The following is an 18397-nucleotide window of genomic DNA, read 5'->3' on the forward strand; positions in this document are numbered from 1 at the left end:
CCTACATGTAGTCGCTAGAGGGCAACATTAGATCACAACAGATTCCTCTGTGTGGTCCTCTGTGGAAAAAGTAAGGTGTGTTTTTACCAACAGAACTTGAACAGTCCAAAATAAATCACTTGATCTGTTGAATAACTGAGGTCTAAGGTACAGGATGGATGAGGCAACTTAAGTCAGCTGAAGTATGTTGCGTCTCGCAGATGATACACAAATAATAAAAGTCTCTACTTCAGCTTAAATTGTGTTGATGTAACACTCATTGATGGGGTTTGGGACGCTTTTATTTGTCTTTTAGAGCATAATTGCTCTGATTTTACTACTTTTACGTTCTGGAATATCAGGAGAAAGGGGCTGGGTCAAACTCACATGGACCACAGGTAACTGGCTTCCAGTTAGGTATGCATGATGGTCCATCCATTTTCTACATCCACTTAATCCGACAGTTGGGTCGCGGGGCGGCTGGAGCCTATCCCAGCAGTCATTGGGCGAGAGGCGGAGTACAACCTGGACAGGTTGGCAGTCCATCAGAGGGCCACACAGAGACAAATGGGACAAACAACCACACACACGCTCACACTCACTCCTAGGGACTATTTTAGAGTCACCAATTAACCTAACATGCATATTTTTTGGACAGTGGGAGGAAGCCGGAGTACCCGGAGAGAACCCAGGCATACACGGGGAGAACATGCAAATTGATTCATTGACCAACTGGGGAAACTCCCAGGACTCCTGATGGTCAGGCCCTTGTCTGTCTCATTCAGTTGGAGGCTTCTTGTCCAAATTAACTCTTCATTCAGACCTTCAGACTGTTTAAAATGTTGGGTTTACAAACAGTAACAACCATTACTGCAATAGAACATAAGATTAACAGATATTACAAGCTGTTCTGCATATGAAAACTGAGACAGAGTGATAAAAGCCCCACCCTGAAGGTTTAAGGACATCTCAAAAGTGCCACCTCCAAACTGGGGCTATTTTGAGACTGACATTTCTCCATTTGAAATCTCGAGGGAGCTGAGGGAGCGACCCCGGAGAAAACCTTGATTCCTGGAAGAGCTTCCTATGGTCAAAATGCAGATAGCAAAAGTGGAAATCTACAAGACATTTGCTCATGCAGCCAGATACAGGCAGCAACTACGTTCAAAGAACATGCGGCATCTAGTGGTCATGAGAAAAACTGCATGTGAAAATGTCCATTTTTAGAACTGGAGCGTGAGAGAGTGTTTGAGGTAATAATCACAATGATAATGACTATGAAATGACCTTCCAGCCTCTACCCCTGCACTCATCTACCAGTTCCTGACAATTTTAAATTTTTTTCTCATTGGCTTTTCTCAGGGTACTGTGAGTTCGAGCATGATCAGTAAACTAGTATTTTCCTCTCAGATCATATCCTTCAACTTTAAAGAAAGTTCTGAGTCAACACCAAAGTTTAACAGCTTCCTGCTGTTCCAGAGAGCTTCATGTAAACTGTACCTGGTGTCATGAACTCCAGCTAAGCTCAACTTAGCCGTCAACACTAAAACACAAGCGTGACCCAAAGTGCTCCACAGAGCAAAAGCAAAGCTTAGACCAAAAACAGCCAAAGCAAAAAGAAGAGAATTAAAAAGTCAAGACTAAACGGCCATAAAAGCAAGAAGTCCAAATGAAAGCAATCCCAGAGAAATGAATGAGCCCTCTTTTGACTCATTTTGAAGTCCACTAACTTTTGTTGTGGACATTCCTGGGCCTGAAATTACCCCAGAGCGCCTTGGGGCTGAGATACCGACCTTCACCACTTTGTTTTGCTGTCTGGTCGTTTGTCATTTTTATTGGCTTGTGATGGCGCCTTTGTGTCCACTTCAACTTGAAAATAACTGCTTATTTATGGCTGTACATTTGCAGGGCTCAAACAGAGGGGAAGCAAAAGAGCAAAATTCTCCAGTGTTACTTTCAACAAAAGAATTAAAAGTATTGCAAGATGCAAACAAAACATGTATAGCTCACTGGCTTATCAATTAATTAAAAATGGGTAACTTTTAAGCTTAATTTATAAAGCAGAGAGGGTGTCAGTGTCTCACACCCATGCTGGAAGCCTGAAAACTAAAGGCTCTCCCTCCAGTTCCTGAGAACAAGTAGACCAGCATACAGAGACAGTAGTGTTAAGCTCTGTAGTTTAAGCATAATCATGCTGATAATCAACAATGAACAACAAGCTACAAACCGCAATGCCAGTTCGTTCTCAGACCACACCCATCATATAATATATTGATACAACAGGTACATTTAACCCTCCTGGAACTGAAAAAATATGAAGAATGAGGAGCAGGGCTCTAAAGTAGGAAGGTGTGTCTCACTATGAAAGTATTCATGGGTCAAACCACACCCTTGTTCACGGTCATCTCAGCAGGTTTTTTAAAAACTCAACATTGCAGTGCCATCATGTTGAGATCATGAGCAAATAAACACCTGTCAAAGTCCTTTGTAGTTCTCTCATGGTAGGTGTCACCAAGAAGATGCATTGTCATAACAGCACACATACAATAGCAGCTACATACCAACTTATACATAACAACAGATTTTTTAACATCTACTGCTGACTGATGGCTGCAGAGATTAATGAGAGAAAAGGAAAGGTTGTCATGCAGATAAAAGCACATGTAAATGTCTATAATGCATATATCTCTAGAGTCACCTCTCCAAAACACCCCAATGGGCTCTTTTTTTATGCTTCTGCAAAGGAATGTTGCATTCTTACTCAGACTGGCTTCCACTCAGTCATATGTGTGGCATGTCTACAATACTGACTTCACAAGAGTTTTCTGTATTGCTGTAGACAGCGGCTATCAGCGACCTATTTTCCATAACTTCCAAAATGTCTATCCATATAGGTATTACAACATCTGGATCTATCTGTTGATGCAAGTTATGGAATTTAAGTTGAGCGTACATAAGCATAAACAGACTGAGTCATTTGCTTGTAAAGTAAAAAAACAGCTTTTATTAATTCGCCTGTCCTACATGAGGCACCTTTCACTTAAGAAATTAAGCTGAAGTTGCAAATTGGACCAGAATTATCTTCTGTGCAAAGTACATTTATTTCAAAGAAGACAATGAGGTATATGTGAGAACAGGATTAGTGCTGACTGAGTTTTAAAGAAGCTGATTTAAGGAACTCCATTTTGTTTTGGAGAAAGGGCAGAATGTCTTACAAATAAGGAGCAGTTAAACCCTCAAAACCATTGATTACATTTTTTTTCTATATTTACAGTGGCCTACATAATTTACCCAAACTAAACACTTGAAATTATCGCTCAGAAGTCACAACTTGACTCAACAGGCTTGAAAAGCTTTGCTATTTTTCACAGACTGACTATTAAGGCACAGCCATTTGTGCTTTGGCACAAAATTATTATTTTGTGTCCACAAACCAGCAGGACGGTAGCAGGTGTAAAGTGTAGATATATAAATATAACAAGTACTATTTGAGTGTTTGGTTGAATGAAACCACACTGTGGAGTGCACTCTGATTTAATGTACCCTGCAATCATTAGCATGCTAGTATAGCTAGCCAATACTGTGGCATATATTATCCTTAAATCACTCTTTTTGAAGGTGAGGAACTGGTTTCCAAGATAAATATAAAGAATCTATCCAGAAATGTTTGAATACATGCTGTTTCTTAAGCACATGTTTGTTTTTTGTCCTAGAATTGTAAAACTACAATTAGCAACCTGTTTAAGACAAATGCAGTTTTACACCTTTTAACAATACACTATAAAGTACATATTATTAAATAATTTATGTAGGCATCACACAAATGTTAGACATTTTTTCAGAGTTCTAGTTCTAAAACCAACTGGTTGTTTGATAAAGAGCTAAAGCTAACACACATTAGCTTCATAGCTTCTGATAGCTGCAGAGGCTAAAAATTGGCTGGTTGAAAACCTGCTTCTGTGCACTTTTATTTGTAATTTAAGTTTACCTTTTTAAAAAAATGACACTTCCTGCAATCATAAACTGAATTTCTGTGTCACATAAGAATGATATGAGCATAAATCACTTATTTGTAGTATTCAACAGTTGAAGTTGAAGTAAAACAGATATGAGCAGAATTTGTATGAACAGATTTATTCCAGATGTTTTAATGGTACAGTTCACAACAAATCTGATAGTCAGCCTTATAGAATGTTTTCCTTTTTTTTTTTTCTTTAAATCACTGTCATTCAGAGTGAAAACAGTATCAAACCACCATTAATATACAGTACCGGAGAGCTCACTTTCTCTCAAAACAGATGAAAAAGAGGATCTAAAAATGAAATATCTGGTACATGTAGCTGCTTTTGATGATGCCAAACTGCATAACAAAAATATGAATGTGTCACAACAGAAGAGTTATTGCATAGAAAGAGTCAGGTGTAAAACTATGAGTGACTCCCAAATTCATGACCAACATCCGCTCCCCTTTCTGTGCAAAACTACTTCTTGTTGTCAATTTTTGTGCAGTGTTTGCTGCTCTGTAAGGATTCTCTGTCATAACACTACAAGTATTGTCTTGTCTGAACAACAGCACATCCAGCAGCCAAAAGACAGCCAGGCTGACTGATCAAAGGAAGACAGGACTGACTCACATCTTTGTGGCTCTTTTTATTTGCTCTAACAAACTTTCTGCCTGTACTTGTATGTTGATATCATCTCTGACTCTCTACATGTGTATATCAACTGTAAATGGTCAAGTGCAACACATTGCTCAGGCTACTCTGTGTCCGCGAGGAAAAGAAGGTGTGGAGTTTGTGAAAGCTTTTATGATTGCGGCAAAAGCAGCAGAATGAGGGAAAAAAAATTGAGAGTGGGATGACTGATTCTTTTAGTAACGGCGGGAAGATGAGATGAGGGTGCTGCTGCTGCTTTTGATGCTGCCCCCACCAATGCTCATGGAGCCGCCGCCGTATCCTCCACCCATACCACTGCTGAAGCCACTGCTAAAGCCTCCGCCTGCACTACCGCCATAGCCGCCGCCAAAGCCGCCACCCATGCCGCCGCCCATGCCGCCGCCCATGCCGCCACCGTAGCCGCCTCCTCCACCGCCACCTGGTGATGAGAGTAACACATTTTTAGTGAGTGATTGATGACAGGCAACTTTGTACTTGAATGATAAAGCTTTATGTTTATACACACCCATGCTGCTGCTTGAGGATTGTACATGAATGGTTGCACTTGCACCACCGGAGGCAATTCTACGGAAAGATACGCAAGTGAGAAATTTTTTATCAACTGCACCATAGAAACTTAAACTGTAAGATTAAACGTAGGCAGTTTTTTAAAAAATTTTTTACCTGGATTCCTCTCCTTCCAGAAGCTTCTTGTAGGTGGCAATCTCAATGTCCAGAGCCAGCTTGACGTTCATGAGTTCCTGGTACTCGCGGACCTGGCGGGCCATGTCCTGTTTGGCTCTCTGCAGGGCTTCCTCAAGGTCCCTGATGCGGGCCTTGGCATCCTTCACTGCCAGCTCTCCTCGCTCCTCAGCCTCAGCGATCTGGGCCTCCAGGTTGGTGCGCTGGGAAGATGAAAAATTGGCTTAAGCTCCATGTGAGACATCTCTCATGAAAATTTTTTACGGATAATTTATTTAACACATAGTGAGGTAACTAATACCATCATCTCTAAATGTTACCTGTCCTTTGACTGCCTCAATCTCATTCTGGATGCGGGTAATCATGCGGGTGAGCTCAGAGATCTCTGACTTGGTGTTGCGAAGGTCATCTCCAGCCTGTGATGCAGAGGTCTGCATCTCCTGGAACTGAGGGACGATACATCAGAAATAACTTTTATTATATATTCTATGGACTTAACCACTTTAACTACTTTTGACTTTGCAAACTCTCTACTTACCTTCTGCTGGTACCACTTCTCAGCCTCAGCTCGGCTGTTGTTGGCGATGTCTTCATACTGAGCCCTGACTTCAGCCACAATGGAGTCCATGTCGAGGTTGCGACTGTTGTCCATCTCCACAATAACTGAAGTGTCCTTGATCTGTCCCTGAAGCTCACGCAGTTCCTGCACACAACATATATGTTGTTTTTTCATTTTTAAATGAACATTTATAGGGTTATGCAGGTAGAAAATCTGATTATATGGCCTTCTTACCGCTTCATAGACAGCTCTGAGGAAGTTAATCTCATCCTGAAGGGCGTCAACCTTGGCCTCCAGCTCAACTTTATTCATGTAGGCACCATCTACATCCTGAAAGATGAAAAGTGGTTTGAATTTGTGAAGGGCCTCAAAGAGATCAACCATTCATAGCATCATTTGTTGAGAGGCTTTAAAACAGAAGATCCACTCTCACCTTCTTGAGGAGCACAAATTCGTTCTCCACAGAAGCACGCCTGTTGATTTCATCTTCATATCTGACAAAGAGTGGAGGATTTAGTGTATGGAAATGATGCTGGGCATAAGCTTTTGTGTTCAGTGACATGGGACTTTTTAACTCACTTGTTCTTGAAGTCCTCCACCAATCCCTGCATGTTCTTCAGCTCTCCCTCCAGCTTGATCTTCTCATTGCCGAGCCCATCCAGCTGTCTGCGCAGGTTGGCAATGTAGGCCTCGAACATGCCGTCGATGTTGGAGCGGGTGGTGGTCTGGTCCTGCAGCAGGCTCCATTTGGTCTCCAGCATTTTGTTCTGCTGCTCCAGGAAGCGGACCTAAAGAAATATATTTAATATTTAGAACTGCTGTCACCGGGGAAGAGGTATTACTTTGAAATAACATTAGATAATAGTGGGTCATAAAAATACACTGAAACTTGGAAAAGTCTTATTCTTTATTCTTTACATTTTGGAAAACTACAAAAATAAAATAGGCAAAAACATGTTTGATAATCCTTTGCAAAGTCGCTCTGAGGCATCACTGATGTTTGAATTTGTTTTATTTCAGCCGATCCATTGAGCCACACCTATGTGTGACCATCCCCCACAAATGGCTCTTGTATACAAAATATTGCAAGTTGCTGCATTTACATAACCCTCAGGGCAGAGATGTACTAGACATGCTCAAAAATATTACTTTACGAGGTCTTTATGATGTTAAAAATGTTAAAAATGCAGTTATCTGGCATTTCAGATTGAAATCCAGAGAGGGCCGGGGCTAATTTGGAGAGAGCCTGAGTCATTTTAAGGCAAGGTGGTGTGTGCAGTGCCACACCTCATTTTAGCCTCGCCACTAAACATGTGACATTAATACTCCCTCGCCTCAAGGAAGAATACTTTCACTGAGTGAACTTGCCTAAAACTTGTTTCAGTTTGTGGAAAGGTGCACCGCGCCTCTCCGAGATGAGACATGTCTGCACTCGGTTTGACTCACCAAAATAATGCTCATGTTAAAGTTGATTATCACTAATTTTCAGAGATGTTACGAGCTGTTGTAGGCCTCGAGTATGCATCAAATTCAGGTTTGGATTAGTTGCAGTTTAATATTTAATGAGCACAGGCGGCCATCTAAAGAAAGTTTGCAGCAGTAGAAACTTCTAATATTTCTCAGTTGTTATTAACTATTTCTGCATCTGCAGTTCACACATCTGTGACTTATTCATTAATTTAAAGATGGAATTATAACGTGAACTCAAGACTCAAGAAAAGGGCCACTCACCTTGTCAATGAAGCTGGCAAAGCGGTTGTTGAGGTTCTTGATCTGGTCTTTCTCCTGGGTACGGACAGTCTGGATGTTGGGGTCGATCTCGAGGTTCAGAGGGGCCAGCAGGCTCGAGTTGACTTGGACGTTTGTGATGGGAGCCACACCACCTCCAAAACCGCCACCGCCACCAGCACCAAAACCACCTCCAAAACCGCCACCGCCACCAGCACCGAAACCACCTCCAAAACCGCCACCGCCACCAGCACCGAAACCACCTCCAAAACCGCCACCGCCACCAGCACCGAAACCACCTCCAAAACCGCCACCGCCACCCATGCTTGACCTCAGCATTGAGCCACCGGCCACGCTGGATGTGGACATGGAGTAGGATGGCCTGACTGTAACAGCAGATCTTGAGGAAAATCCTCCTCCTCCTCCTCCTCCAACAGATACACGGCTGCCACCACCGAAACCACCACCGCTTCCATAGCTGCTTCTGACGGTTTTCATGCTGACGGTTCTGGTCGACATGGCTGGTCTAGTTTCTCTTGACAAAGAGGGATTTAAAGAGAAAAGGCGGCGCAGAGACAAAGAGAGGTTTGGCAGAGCAGTGAGCACACTAAGAGGAGAGCCAAGTCCCTCTAAGTACCTTCTCTCTGTCTGGGATGGAGTTTTATCTGCCTCCAACTGTAGGACCTCCCAGTAAGCCCAACCTCCTCTGCATCTCCTGCCCAACTCTCACCCAATTACCTGGATTCTGGGGGGGTGCACTCACAGGCAGGTAGATTGGCTTGGAGCAGATCAGCCTGTCAGACAGGTAACAGTGCCGCCCTTGTAAAGTGATCCAGGCTTGACACACCCAGATGCTCGCAGAGGAATGGCATCAGCGCTAGAGGCAAGAGGAAAGACAAACTAAGCCTTTAGTTGATTAGCTGGGGGCTTTCTAGGAGGTGCAGGAGGGTGGGAGCTACAGTATGTACTCACTGAGAGAGCACATACTGTAGCTCCTGTAAGTGTTTCAACTAAAATTTAAAGTTTAAATTTCAAAGCAAATAATGCTTTGATCATGCTCATTTCCCCAGAAAGAAGGAGTGGTTGGTTAGTATCAGGTACAAAGAAATATGTGGTTAGGTGGCTATTAATAAGAAATGAAAATGTGGTTTAGGATAAAATACTGGTGGTGATTAGGCTCAAATATGGTTATACATGCTTAGAGGATTGTATAACAGTGCCTGAACGTTAGTGTTCGGAAGCTCGACTCTTTTGACTGAATTGGATCTTTTACTCTCGGACAGTAAATTGAACGAATCTTTGAACGAGTCATTTCGTTAATTTTTCCAGCAGGTGGAGCTGTATCCCTACTGTGGGCGTTGCTCAAAACGGCCACGGTTGTAAACACTTAACACTGAAGGCAACATGGTTTGCTTCAGCTGAGTTGACAAAATACAATACACAAAATGCCACAAACAATTCAGACCATTTGAAAACCTGGGAACGCAAATACACAATAAGGTGACTTGTGTCTGTATCCTCCCTGCCATTGTTGTTTAAAGCACGACAGTTACTCGATAGCTGTCACGTGACAAATTAACGAACGAGAACGATCCGTTCAGCCCTGTCACGTGACAGCTGGTAAAGGACAAGAGAATGTAAAACTCACATTGATTTTGACAATTAGTAACACAATTAAGTGAGAAAAAAAGTAACAATAAGTTCCTTAAAATGTTACATGGTGCATTTAGTGAGTCCTATTATTATTCTCATCATTATTATATTATCATTGTATTTATTATTATTATCATTATCATATTATTATTGTCTTTACTATTATCATCATTATTATATTCTATTATTTTATGGTAACACTTAATCAACATGCTGATATAATTTTCAAAAGTATTTATTCCCATTATTACATTATCATTGATCTATTTACACACTTCACGTATTATATACACAAAAACACTACATATCTACAAGAACTGAAGACCACTAATTAATTATGATTTCATGACAAATGAATGAACATCACAAATCAGACATCATTCATTTCCTCCTTCGTTTCTCAGTCCACAGCCCCATAGCTGAGCTGCAGTCAAATGACAAATGAACGAAACAACGATCCGTAGGAATGATCCGGTTTGTGAACGAACTGTTGTGCCTACTGCTCTTCAGCCTGTCACGTGACAAATGAACGAAGACCCAAGGAGTTGAGTTGTGAACGAATCAATACTGTTTCCTGTCCTGCTGACTGAGTATATGCAGCAGCCGCCTGCTATGTGACGAGGGAGGGTACTGCATGAAAAAGAACGAATCACTCACTGAGACTACTTGTTACTCCTGAGTCATATAAAAGATTAGTTCATATCGAACGAATCGTTCGCAAACGACACATCACTACTGAACGTGTCTCTGGGCCTTTATCATTACCGTTACACTGTGGTTTGAGCAAACTTACGTTTCACACATTGTCTTGTGAGACTGAGTGGAAATAGTCACGACTGAAGAGTTTAAAACCTATTGCATGCAACACTGATTCAGATAAACTGGAGGGATGCAAGTGTTGGTCTGACCACCTACACTGGACCCCTTCCAATTTGCCTACCGCCAGAATAGGAGCACGGAGGATGCCATCTCCACAGCACTACACTCTGCCCTTGCTCACCTGGATAATAACAACACCTATGTGAGAATGCTGTTCATAGACTTTAGCTCAGCATTCAACACCATCAGCCCCTCCAAACTGATTACCAAACTCAGTGACCTGGGTATCAATGCCTCCCTCTGCAACTGGGTACTGGCCTTTCTAACCAACAGTTAGTCTGTAAGGCTGGAGAACCACACCTCCTCTACACTCAACCTGAACACCGGCGTCCCACAGGGCTGTGTGCTGAGTCCTCTCCTCTACTCCCTCTTCACCTACGACTGCACGCCTGTACATGGTTCTAATACCATTATCAAGTTTGTCGACGACACAACGGTGGTTGGCCTCATCAGCAACAACGATGAGACGGCGTACAGAGAAGAGGTTCAGCATCTGGCAGAGTGGTGCGCTGCCAACAACCTGGCTCTCAACACCAAGAAGACCAAAGAGCTCATTGTGGACTTCAGGAAGAAGAATGCCACCCCCATCCTTATTGACGGGACAGAGGTTGAGCGTGTCACCAGCTTCAAGTACCTGGGGGTCCACATCTCCGAGGATCTCTCTTGGTCTCTCAACACCTCAACCCTGGTCAAGAAGGCACATCAGCATCTCTTGTTCCTGAGGAGGCTGAAGAAGGCCCATCTTTCTCCTCGGATCCTGGTGAACTTCTACCACTGCACCATCAAGAGCATCCTCACCAACTGTATCTCAGTATGGTATTTGCAGAACGGAAGTCACTCCAGAGGGTGGTGAAAACCGCCCAACGCATCACAGGTTCCCCACTCCCCTCCATTGAGACCGTCCAAAGCAAGAGGTGCCTGAGGAGGGCGCGCAGTATCGTCAAGGACAGCTCTCACCCCAGCCACAGACTGTTTGACCTCCTCTGCTCCGGGAGGAGCTACAGGGTGCTCCGTTCCCGGACTAGCAGATTCAGGAAAAGCTTCCTCCCTGCAGCGGTCACCCTGCTAAACTCTAAACCTCAGGGTCCCCCCCACCACACACACACGCACACAGTGACTGCGGACTACCACGCAAACCCCCCTTTGCCCCCCTGCCCCTCCCTTCTGCCCCCCCTTCAGCCACTGAACCTCGCACTGAACTGTTAGTACTGTATTGCATTTATTCACTTTATTCACTGAATTCACTTTACAAACGCACATACTCTGCTCTTTAACCACTTTTACTGCTGTTTTGTACTTCTGGTTGGATGCTAACTGCATTTCGTTGTCTCAGTACCTGTACTTTGTGCAGTGACAATAAAGTTGAATCTAATCTAATCTAATCTAATTACATTGACCTGCTCACTATTGTCAGTGCTTTCCATGAGCATACCTGTTAAACGTTACTATAACAAAGTGGTGGAAGCCTCAGAGATGCATGTTAAAACCAGAGAAAGGGACAAAATACTACAAGGAGTAAGTGGAAATTCATCTTGAAAAGGCAGAGATATTTAACCGTAACCAAAATGTGTTGACTCGTTTATCTTTGATACATGTGCAAATAAGTAGGAAAACCTTAAATTGGCACAGCCATTTGTGCTTTGGCACAAAATAATTACCGTAATTTCTACACCATAAGGCGAACCTAAAAGCCTTAAATTTTCACAAAAAGCGGCTGTGCGCCATATAATCCGGTGCGCTTTATGTGTGCACCAGATTCCAAAATCTGTCACGGACACCGCTCACCGCCACGTTAATTTTTGCCGCGCCTCTTTGCTCTCATACATTGGAAAAGAATGACAACTGGCCACTTCCGTCGCTCGTTTTGCGTTTTTAAATTCCCTTTGAGTGCCTGTTCTTCAGTCTGAGATGGGTGATGTAGACCGATGTGCAGTTTATAAGTTTATATGTGTAAAAACGACCGCCGATGTTGTCCTTGACAGTCGGACCATTTCCCGCGGACACAGGGACATAATACATACACTACGTGTGCTGGCAGCAATAAACCAATCAGAGAACATTACGTAATACTTACGCCTTATAGTCAGGTGCGCCTTATGTATGAGTTAAGTACAGAAATGGACCCCATAATTGAAGGTGCGCTTGATAATCAGGTGAGCCTTATAGTGAGCAAAATTTGGTATTTTGTGTCCACAAATCAGCAGGTCGATAGGGGATGTAATGTGTAGATATATAAATATAACAAGTACTATTTGAGTGTTTGGTTGAATGAAAACACACTGTGGAGTGCACTCTGATTTAATGTGCCCTGCAATCATTAGCATGCCAGTATAGCTAGCCAACACTGTGGCATATATTATCCTTAAATCACTCTTTTTGAAGGTGAGGAACTGGTTTCCAAGATAAATATAAAGAATCTATCCAGAAATGTTTGAATACATGCTGTTTCTTAAGCACATGTTTGTTTTTTGTCCTAGAATTGTAAAACTACAATTAGCAACCTGTTTAAGACAAATGCAGTTTTACACCTTTTAACAATACACTATAATATTATTAAATAATTTATGTAGGCATCACACAAATGTTAGACATTTTTTCAAAGTTCTAGTTCTAAAACAAACTGGTTGTTTGATAAAGAGCTAAAGCTAACACACACTAGCTTCATAGCTTCTGATAGCTGCAGAGACTAAAAATTATTGGTTGAAAACCTGCTTCTGTGCACTTTTATTTGTAATTTAAGTTTACCTTTTTAAAAAAATTCTTCCTGCAATCATAAACTGAATTTCTGTGTCACATAAGAATGATATGAGCATAAATAACTTATTTGTAGTATTCAACAGTTGAAGTTGAAGTAAAACAGATATGAGCAGAAATTGTATGAACAGATTTATTCCAGATGTTTTAATGGTACAGTTCACAACAAATCTGATAGTCAGCCTTATAGAATGTTTTCCTTTTTTTTTTTTTCTTTAAATCACTGTCATTCAGAGTGAAAACAGTATCAAACCACCATTAATATACAGTACCGGAGAGCTCACTTTCTCTCAAAACAGATGAAAAAGAGGATCTAAAAATGAAATATCTGGTACATGTCGCTGCTTTTGATGATGCCAAACTGCATAACAAAAATATGAATGTGTCACAACAGAAGAGTTATTGCATAGAAAGAGTCAGGTGTAAAACTATGAGTGACTCCCAAATTCATGACCAACATCCGCTGCCCTTTCTGTGCAAAACTACTTCTTGTTGTCAATTTTTGTGCAGTGTTTGCTGCTCTGTAAGGATTCTCTGTCATAACACTACAAGTATTGTCTTGTCTGAACAACAGCACATCCAGCAGCCAAAAGACAGCCAGGCTGACTGATCAAAGGAAGACAGGACTGACTCACATCTTTGTGGCTCTTTTTATTTGCTCTAACAAACTTTCTGCCTGTACTTGTATGTTGATATCATCTCTGACTCTCTACATGTGTATATCAACTGTAAATGGTCAAGTGCAACACATTGCTCAGGCTGCTCTGTGTCCGCAAGGAAAAGAAAGTGTGGAGTTTGTGAAAGCTTTTATGATTGCGGCAAAAGCAGCAGAATGAGGGAAAAAGAATTGAAAGTGGGATGACTGATTCTTTTAGTAACGGCGGGAAGATGAGATGAGGGTGCTGCTGCTGCTTTTGATGCTGCCCCCACCAATGCTCATGGAGCCGCCGCCGTATCCTCCACCCATACCACTGCTGAAGCCACTGCTAAAGCCTCCGCCTGCACTACCGCCATAGCCGCCGCCAAAGCCGCCGCCCATGCCGCCGCCCATGCCGCCGCCCATGCCGCCACCGTAGCCGCCTCCTCCACCGCCACCTGGTGATGAGAGTAACACATTTTTAGTGAGTGATTGATGACAGGCAACTTTTTACTTGAATGATAAAGCTTTATGTTTATACACACCCATGCTGCTGCTTGAGGATTGTACATGAATGGTTGCACTTCCACCACCGGAGGCAATTCTACGGAAAGATACGCAAGTGAGAAATTTTTTATCAACTGCACCATAGAAACTTAAACTGTAAGATTAAACGTAGGCAGTTTTTAAAATTTTTTTTTACCTGGATTCCTCTCCTTCCAGAAGCTTCTTGTAGGTGGCAATCTCAATGTCCAGAGCCAGCTTGACGTTCATGAGTTCCTGGTACTCGCGGACCTGGCGGGCCATGTCCTGTTTGGCTCTCTGCAGGGCTTCCTCAAGGTCCCTGATGCGGGCCTTGGCATCCTTCACTGCCAGCTCTCCTCGCTCCTCAGCCTCAGCGATCTGGGCCTCCAGGTTGGTGCGCTGGGAAGATGAAAAATTGGCTTAAGCTCCATGTGAGACATTTCTCATGAAAATTTTTTACGGATAATTTATTTAACACATAGTGAGGTAACTAATACCATCATCTCTAAATGTTACCTGTCCTTTGACTGCCTCAATCTCATTCTGGATGCGGGTAATCATGCGGGTGAGCTCAGAGATCTCTGACTTGGTGTTGCGAACGTCATCTCCAGCCTGTGATGCAGAGGTCTGCATCTCCTGGAACTGAGGGAGGATACATCAGAAATAACTTTTATTATATATTCTATGGACTTAACCACTTTTGACTTTGCAGACTCTCTACTTACCTTCTGCTGGTACCACTTCTCAGCCTCAGCTCGGCTGTTGTTGGCGATGTCTTCATACTGAGCCCTGACTTCAGCCACAATGGAGTCCATGTCGAGGTTGCGACTGTTGTCCATCTCCACAATAACTGAAGTGTCCTTGATCTGTCCCTGAAGCTCACGCAGTTCCTGCACACAACATATATGTTGTTTTTTCATTTTTAAATGAACATTTATAGGGTTATGCAGGTAGAAAATCTGATTATATGGCCTTCTTACCGCTTCATAGACAGCTCTGAGGAAGTTAATCTCATCCTGAAGGGCGTCGACCTTGGCCTCCAGCTCAACTTTATTCATGTAGGCACCATCTACATCCTGAAAGATGAAAAGTGGTTTGAATTTGTGAAGGGCCTCAAAGAGATCAACCATTCATAGCATCATTTGTTGAGAGGCTTTAAAACAGAAGATCCACTCTCACCTTCTTGAGGAGCACAAATTCGTTCTCCACAGAAGCACGCTTGTTGATTTCATCTTCATATCTGACAAAGAGTGGAGGATTTAGTGTATGGAAATGATGCTGGGTATAAGCTTTTGTATTCAGTGACATGGGACTTTTTAACTCACTTGTTCTTGAAGTCCTCCACCAATCCCTGCATGTTCTTCAGCTCTCCCTCCAGCTTGATCTTCTCATTGCCGAGCCCATCCAGCTGTCTGCGCAGGTTGGCAATGTAGGCCTCGAACATGCCGTCGATGTTGGAGCGGGTGGTGGTCTGGTCCTGCAGCAGGCTCCATTTGGTCTCCAGCATTTTGTTCTGCTGCTCCAGGAAGCGGACCTAAAGAAATATATTTAATATTTAGAACTGCTGTCACCGGGGAAGAGGTATTACTTTGAAATAACATTAGATAATAGTGGGTCATAAAAATACACTGAAACTTGGAAAGGTCTTATTCTTTATTCTTTACATTTTGGAAAACTACAAAAATAAAATAGGCAAAAACATGTTTGATAATCCTTTGCAAAGTCGCTCTGAGGCATCACTGATGTTTGAATTTGTTTTATTTCAGCCGATCCATTGAGCCACACCTATGTGTGACCATCCCCCACAAATGGCTCTTGTATACAAAATATTGCAAGTTGCTGCATTTACATAACCCTCAGGGCACAGATGTACTAGACATGCTCAAAAATATTACTTTACGAGGTCTTTATGAGCAAAAAGCAGACATGATCCTGAGAAGATTCTATTGTATCCATGTTGAAAATGCAGTTATCTGGCATTTCAGATTGAAATCCAGAGAGGGCCGGGGCTAATTTGGAGAGAGCCTGAGTCATTTTAAGGCAAGGTGGTGTGTGCAGTGCCACACCTCATTTTAGCCTCGCCACTAAACATGTGACATTAATACTCCCTCGCCTCAAGGAAGAATACTTTCACTGAGCGAACTTGCCTAAAACTTGAGCAATTATTTCGAGATGTGCCTGAAGGGATTGCCTGTCATACCAACTGAGTGCTCACCTTTAATAATGTACAATTTGTGCATTCATTGTATGAACTACTTCATATTTTCCATTTCCTTTTTCTATGTTGATTTGTCTTGTAGTGAGAACACCTAAAAAATGTGAAGAGAACTGAGGCGTGGTGTGTGCACAGCAGAAAAAGCAAAGTAAGCACTTTCTCATGCAGGGTGTGGTGACGGGTGATATTCAAACATGATCATTAAGTCATTACGTTGATTAGATAACACGAGTTAATGCAAATCATTGGACATTTGTTCAGTCTTCACGTCGGAGAAGATTTTATAAAGTTAGAATTCTGGAAGTCTACTTTGTGCAGCACCAGTTAAAAGGTTGTCAGGTCGTGCTGCCATGGTGACAGGTGATAACCCGATCTCCTCTTCCCCTCTGACTGAAAGCCACCGGTCACTGGATACGACCGCTCTAGTGTTTCCTGCACAGAAACAGCTGGCAGGAGGCCAGTCAGGCTGAGTGAAGTTAATGGAGCTGTTCTCTGTTTCAGTTTGTGGAAAGGTGCACCGCGCCTCTCTGAGATGAGACATGTCTGCGCTCGGTGTGACTCACCAAAATAATGCTCATGTTAAAGTTGATTATCACTCATTTTCAGAGATGTTACGAGCTGTTGTAGGCCTCGAGTATGCATCAAATTCAGGTTTGGATTAGTTGCAGTTTAATATTTAATGAGCACAGGTGGCCATCTAAAGAAAGTTTGCAGCAGTATAAACTTCTAATATTTCTCAGTTGTTATTAACTATTTCTGCATCTGCAGTTCACACATCGGTGACTTATTCATTAATTTAAAGATGGAATTATAACGTGAACTCAAGACTCAAGAAAAGGGCCACTCACCTTGTCAATGAAGCTGGCAAAGCGGTTGTTGAGGTTCTTGATCTGGTCTTTCTCCTGGGTACGGACAGTCTGGATGTTGGGGTCGATCTCGAGGTTCAGAGGGGCCAGCAGGCTCGAGTTGACTTGGACGTTTGTGATGGGAGCCACACCACCTCCAAAACCGCCACCGCCACCAGCACCAAAACCACCTCCAAAACCGCCACCGCCACCGCCACCAGCACCGAAACCACCTCCAAAACCACCTCCGCCACCAGCACCGAAACCACCTCCAAAACCGCCACCGCCACCAGCACCGAAACCACCTCCAAAACCGCCACCGCCACCCATGCTTGACCTCAGCATTGAGCCACCGGCCACGCTGGATGTGGACATGGAGTAGGATGGCCTGACTGTAACAGCAGATCTTGAGGAAAATCCTCCTCCTCCTCCTCCTCCAACAGATACACGGCTGCCACCACCGAAACCACCACCGCTTCCATAGCTGCTTCTGACGGTTTTCATGCTGACGGTTCTGGTCGACATGGCTGGTCTAGTTTCTCTTGACAAAGAGGGATTTAAAGAGAAAAGGGGGCACAGAGACAAAGAGAGGTTTGGCAGAGCAGTGAGCACACTAAGAGGAGAGCCAAGTCCCTCTAAGTACCTTCTCTCTGTCTGGGATGGAGTTTTATCTGCCTCCAACTGTAGGACCTCCCAGTAAGCCCAACCTCCTCTGCATCTCCTGCCCAACTCTCATCCAATTACCTGGATTCTGGGGGGGTGCACTCACAGGCAGGTAGATTGGCTTGGAGCAGATCAGCCTGTCAGACAGGTAACAGTGCCGCCCTTGTAAAGTGATCCAGGCTTGACACACCCAGATGCTCGCAGAGGAATGGCATCAGCGCTAGAGGCAAGAGGAAAGACAAACTAAGCCTTTAGTTGATTAGCTGGGGGCTTTCTAGGAGGTGCAGGAGGGTGGGAGCTACAGTATGTACTCACTGAGAGAGCACATACTGTAGCTCCTGTAAGTGTTTCAACTAAAATTTAAAGTTTAAATTTCAAAGCAAATAATGCTTTGATCATGCTCATTTCCCCAGAAAGAAGGAGTGGTTGGTTAGTATCAGATATAAAGAAATATGTGGTTAAGTGGATATTAATAAGAAATGAAAATGTGGTTTAGGATAAAATACTGGTGGTGATTAGGCTCAAATATGGTTATACATGCTTAGAGGATTGTATAACAGTGCCTGAACGTGTTTCTGGGCCTTTATCGTTACTGTTACACTG

The 18397-nt window shown here is 43.0% G+C and overlaps 2 protein-coding genes across 4 annotated transcripts; both read right to left on the reverse strand.

Annotated features, from left to right (window-relative positions):
* Nucleotides 1-4626: 4626 nt before the first annotated feature.
* Nucleotides 4627-8271, reverse strand: LOC140271835 (keratin, type II cytoskeletal cochleal-like). Of its 2 annotated transcripts, none has more exons than XM_072367141.1 (9): nt 7627-8271; nt 6475-6683; nt 6329-6389; nt 6130-6225; nt 5875-6039; nt 5657-5782; nt 5319-5539; nt 5168-5219; nt 4627-5050 (listed from the first exon to the last, which is right to left on the reverse strand). In XM_072367141.1, the coding sequence occupies exons 1-9, from the start codon at nt 8140-8142 to the stop codon at nt 4850-4852; spliced, it is 1647 nt and encodes a 548-aa protein (XP_072223242.1). In that variant the 5' UTR covers nt 8143-8271; the 3' UTR covers nt 4627-4849. The 2 variants fall into 2 exon arrangements, with proteins under 2 accessions (XP_072223242.1, XP_072223243.1); XM_072367142.1 differs by having other exon boundaries at nt 4627-5014; nt 7627-8270.
* Nucleotides 8272-13557: 5286 nt separating this feature from the next.
* LOC140271357 (keratin, type II cytoskeletal cochleal-like) lies at nt 13558-17791 on the reverse strand. Of its 2 annotated transcripts, XM_072366528.1 has the most exons (10): nt 17446-17791; nt 17135-17376; nt 15397-15605; nt 15251-15311; nt 15052-15147; nt 14797-14961; nt 14588-14713; nt 14250-14470; nt 14099-14150; nt 13558-13981 (listed from the first exon to the last, which is right to left on the reverse strand). In XM_072366528.1, exons 1-10 carry the CDS (start codon nt 17654-17656, stop codon nt 13781-13783), a joined length of 1584 nt encoding a protein of 527 aa, XP_072222629.1. In that variant the 5' UTR covers nt 17657-17791; the 3' UTR covers nt 13558-13780. The 2 variants fall into 2 exon arrangements, with proteins under 2 accessions (XP_072222629.1, XP_072222628.1); XM_072366527.1 differs by having other exon boundaries at nt 17135-17791.
* Between the last annotated feature and the right edge of the window lie 606 nt (nt 17792-18397).

Source organism: Leuresthes tenuis, unplaced genomic scaffold (genome assembly GCF_036924035.1).
Source record: "Leuresthes tenuis unplaced genomic scaffold, fLeuTen1.0.hap1 SCAF_16, whole genome shotgun sequence".
In the NCBI taxonomy this organism is placed as follows: Eukaryota; Metazoa; Chordata; class Actinopteri; order Atheriniformes; family Atherinopsidae; genus Leuresthes; species Leuresthes tenuis.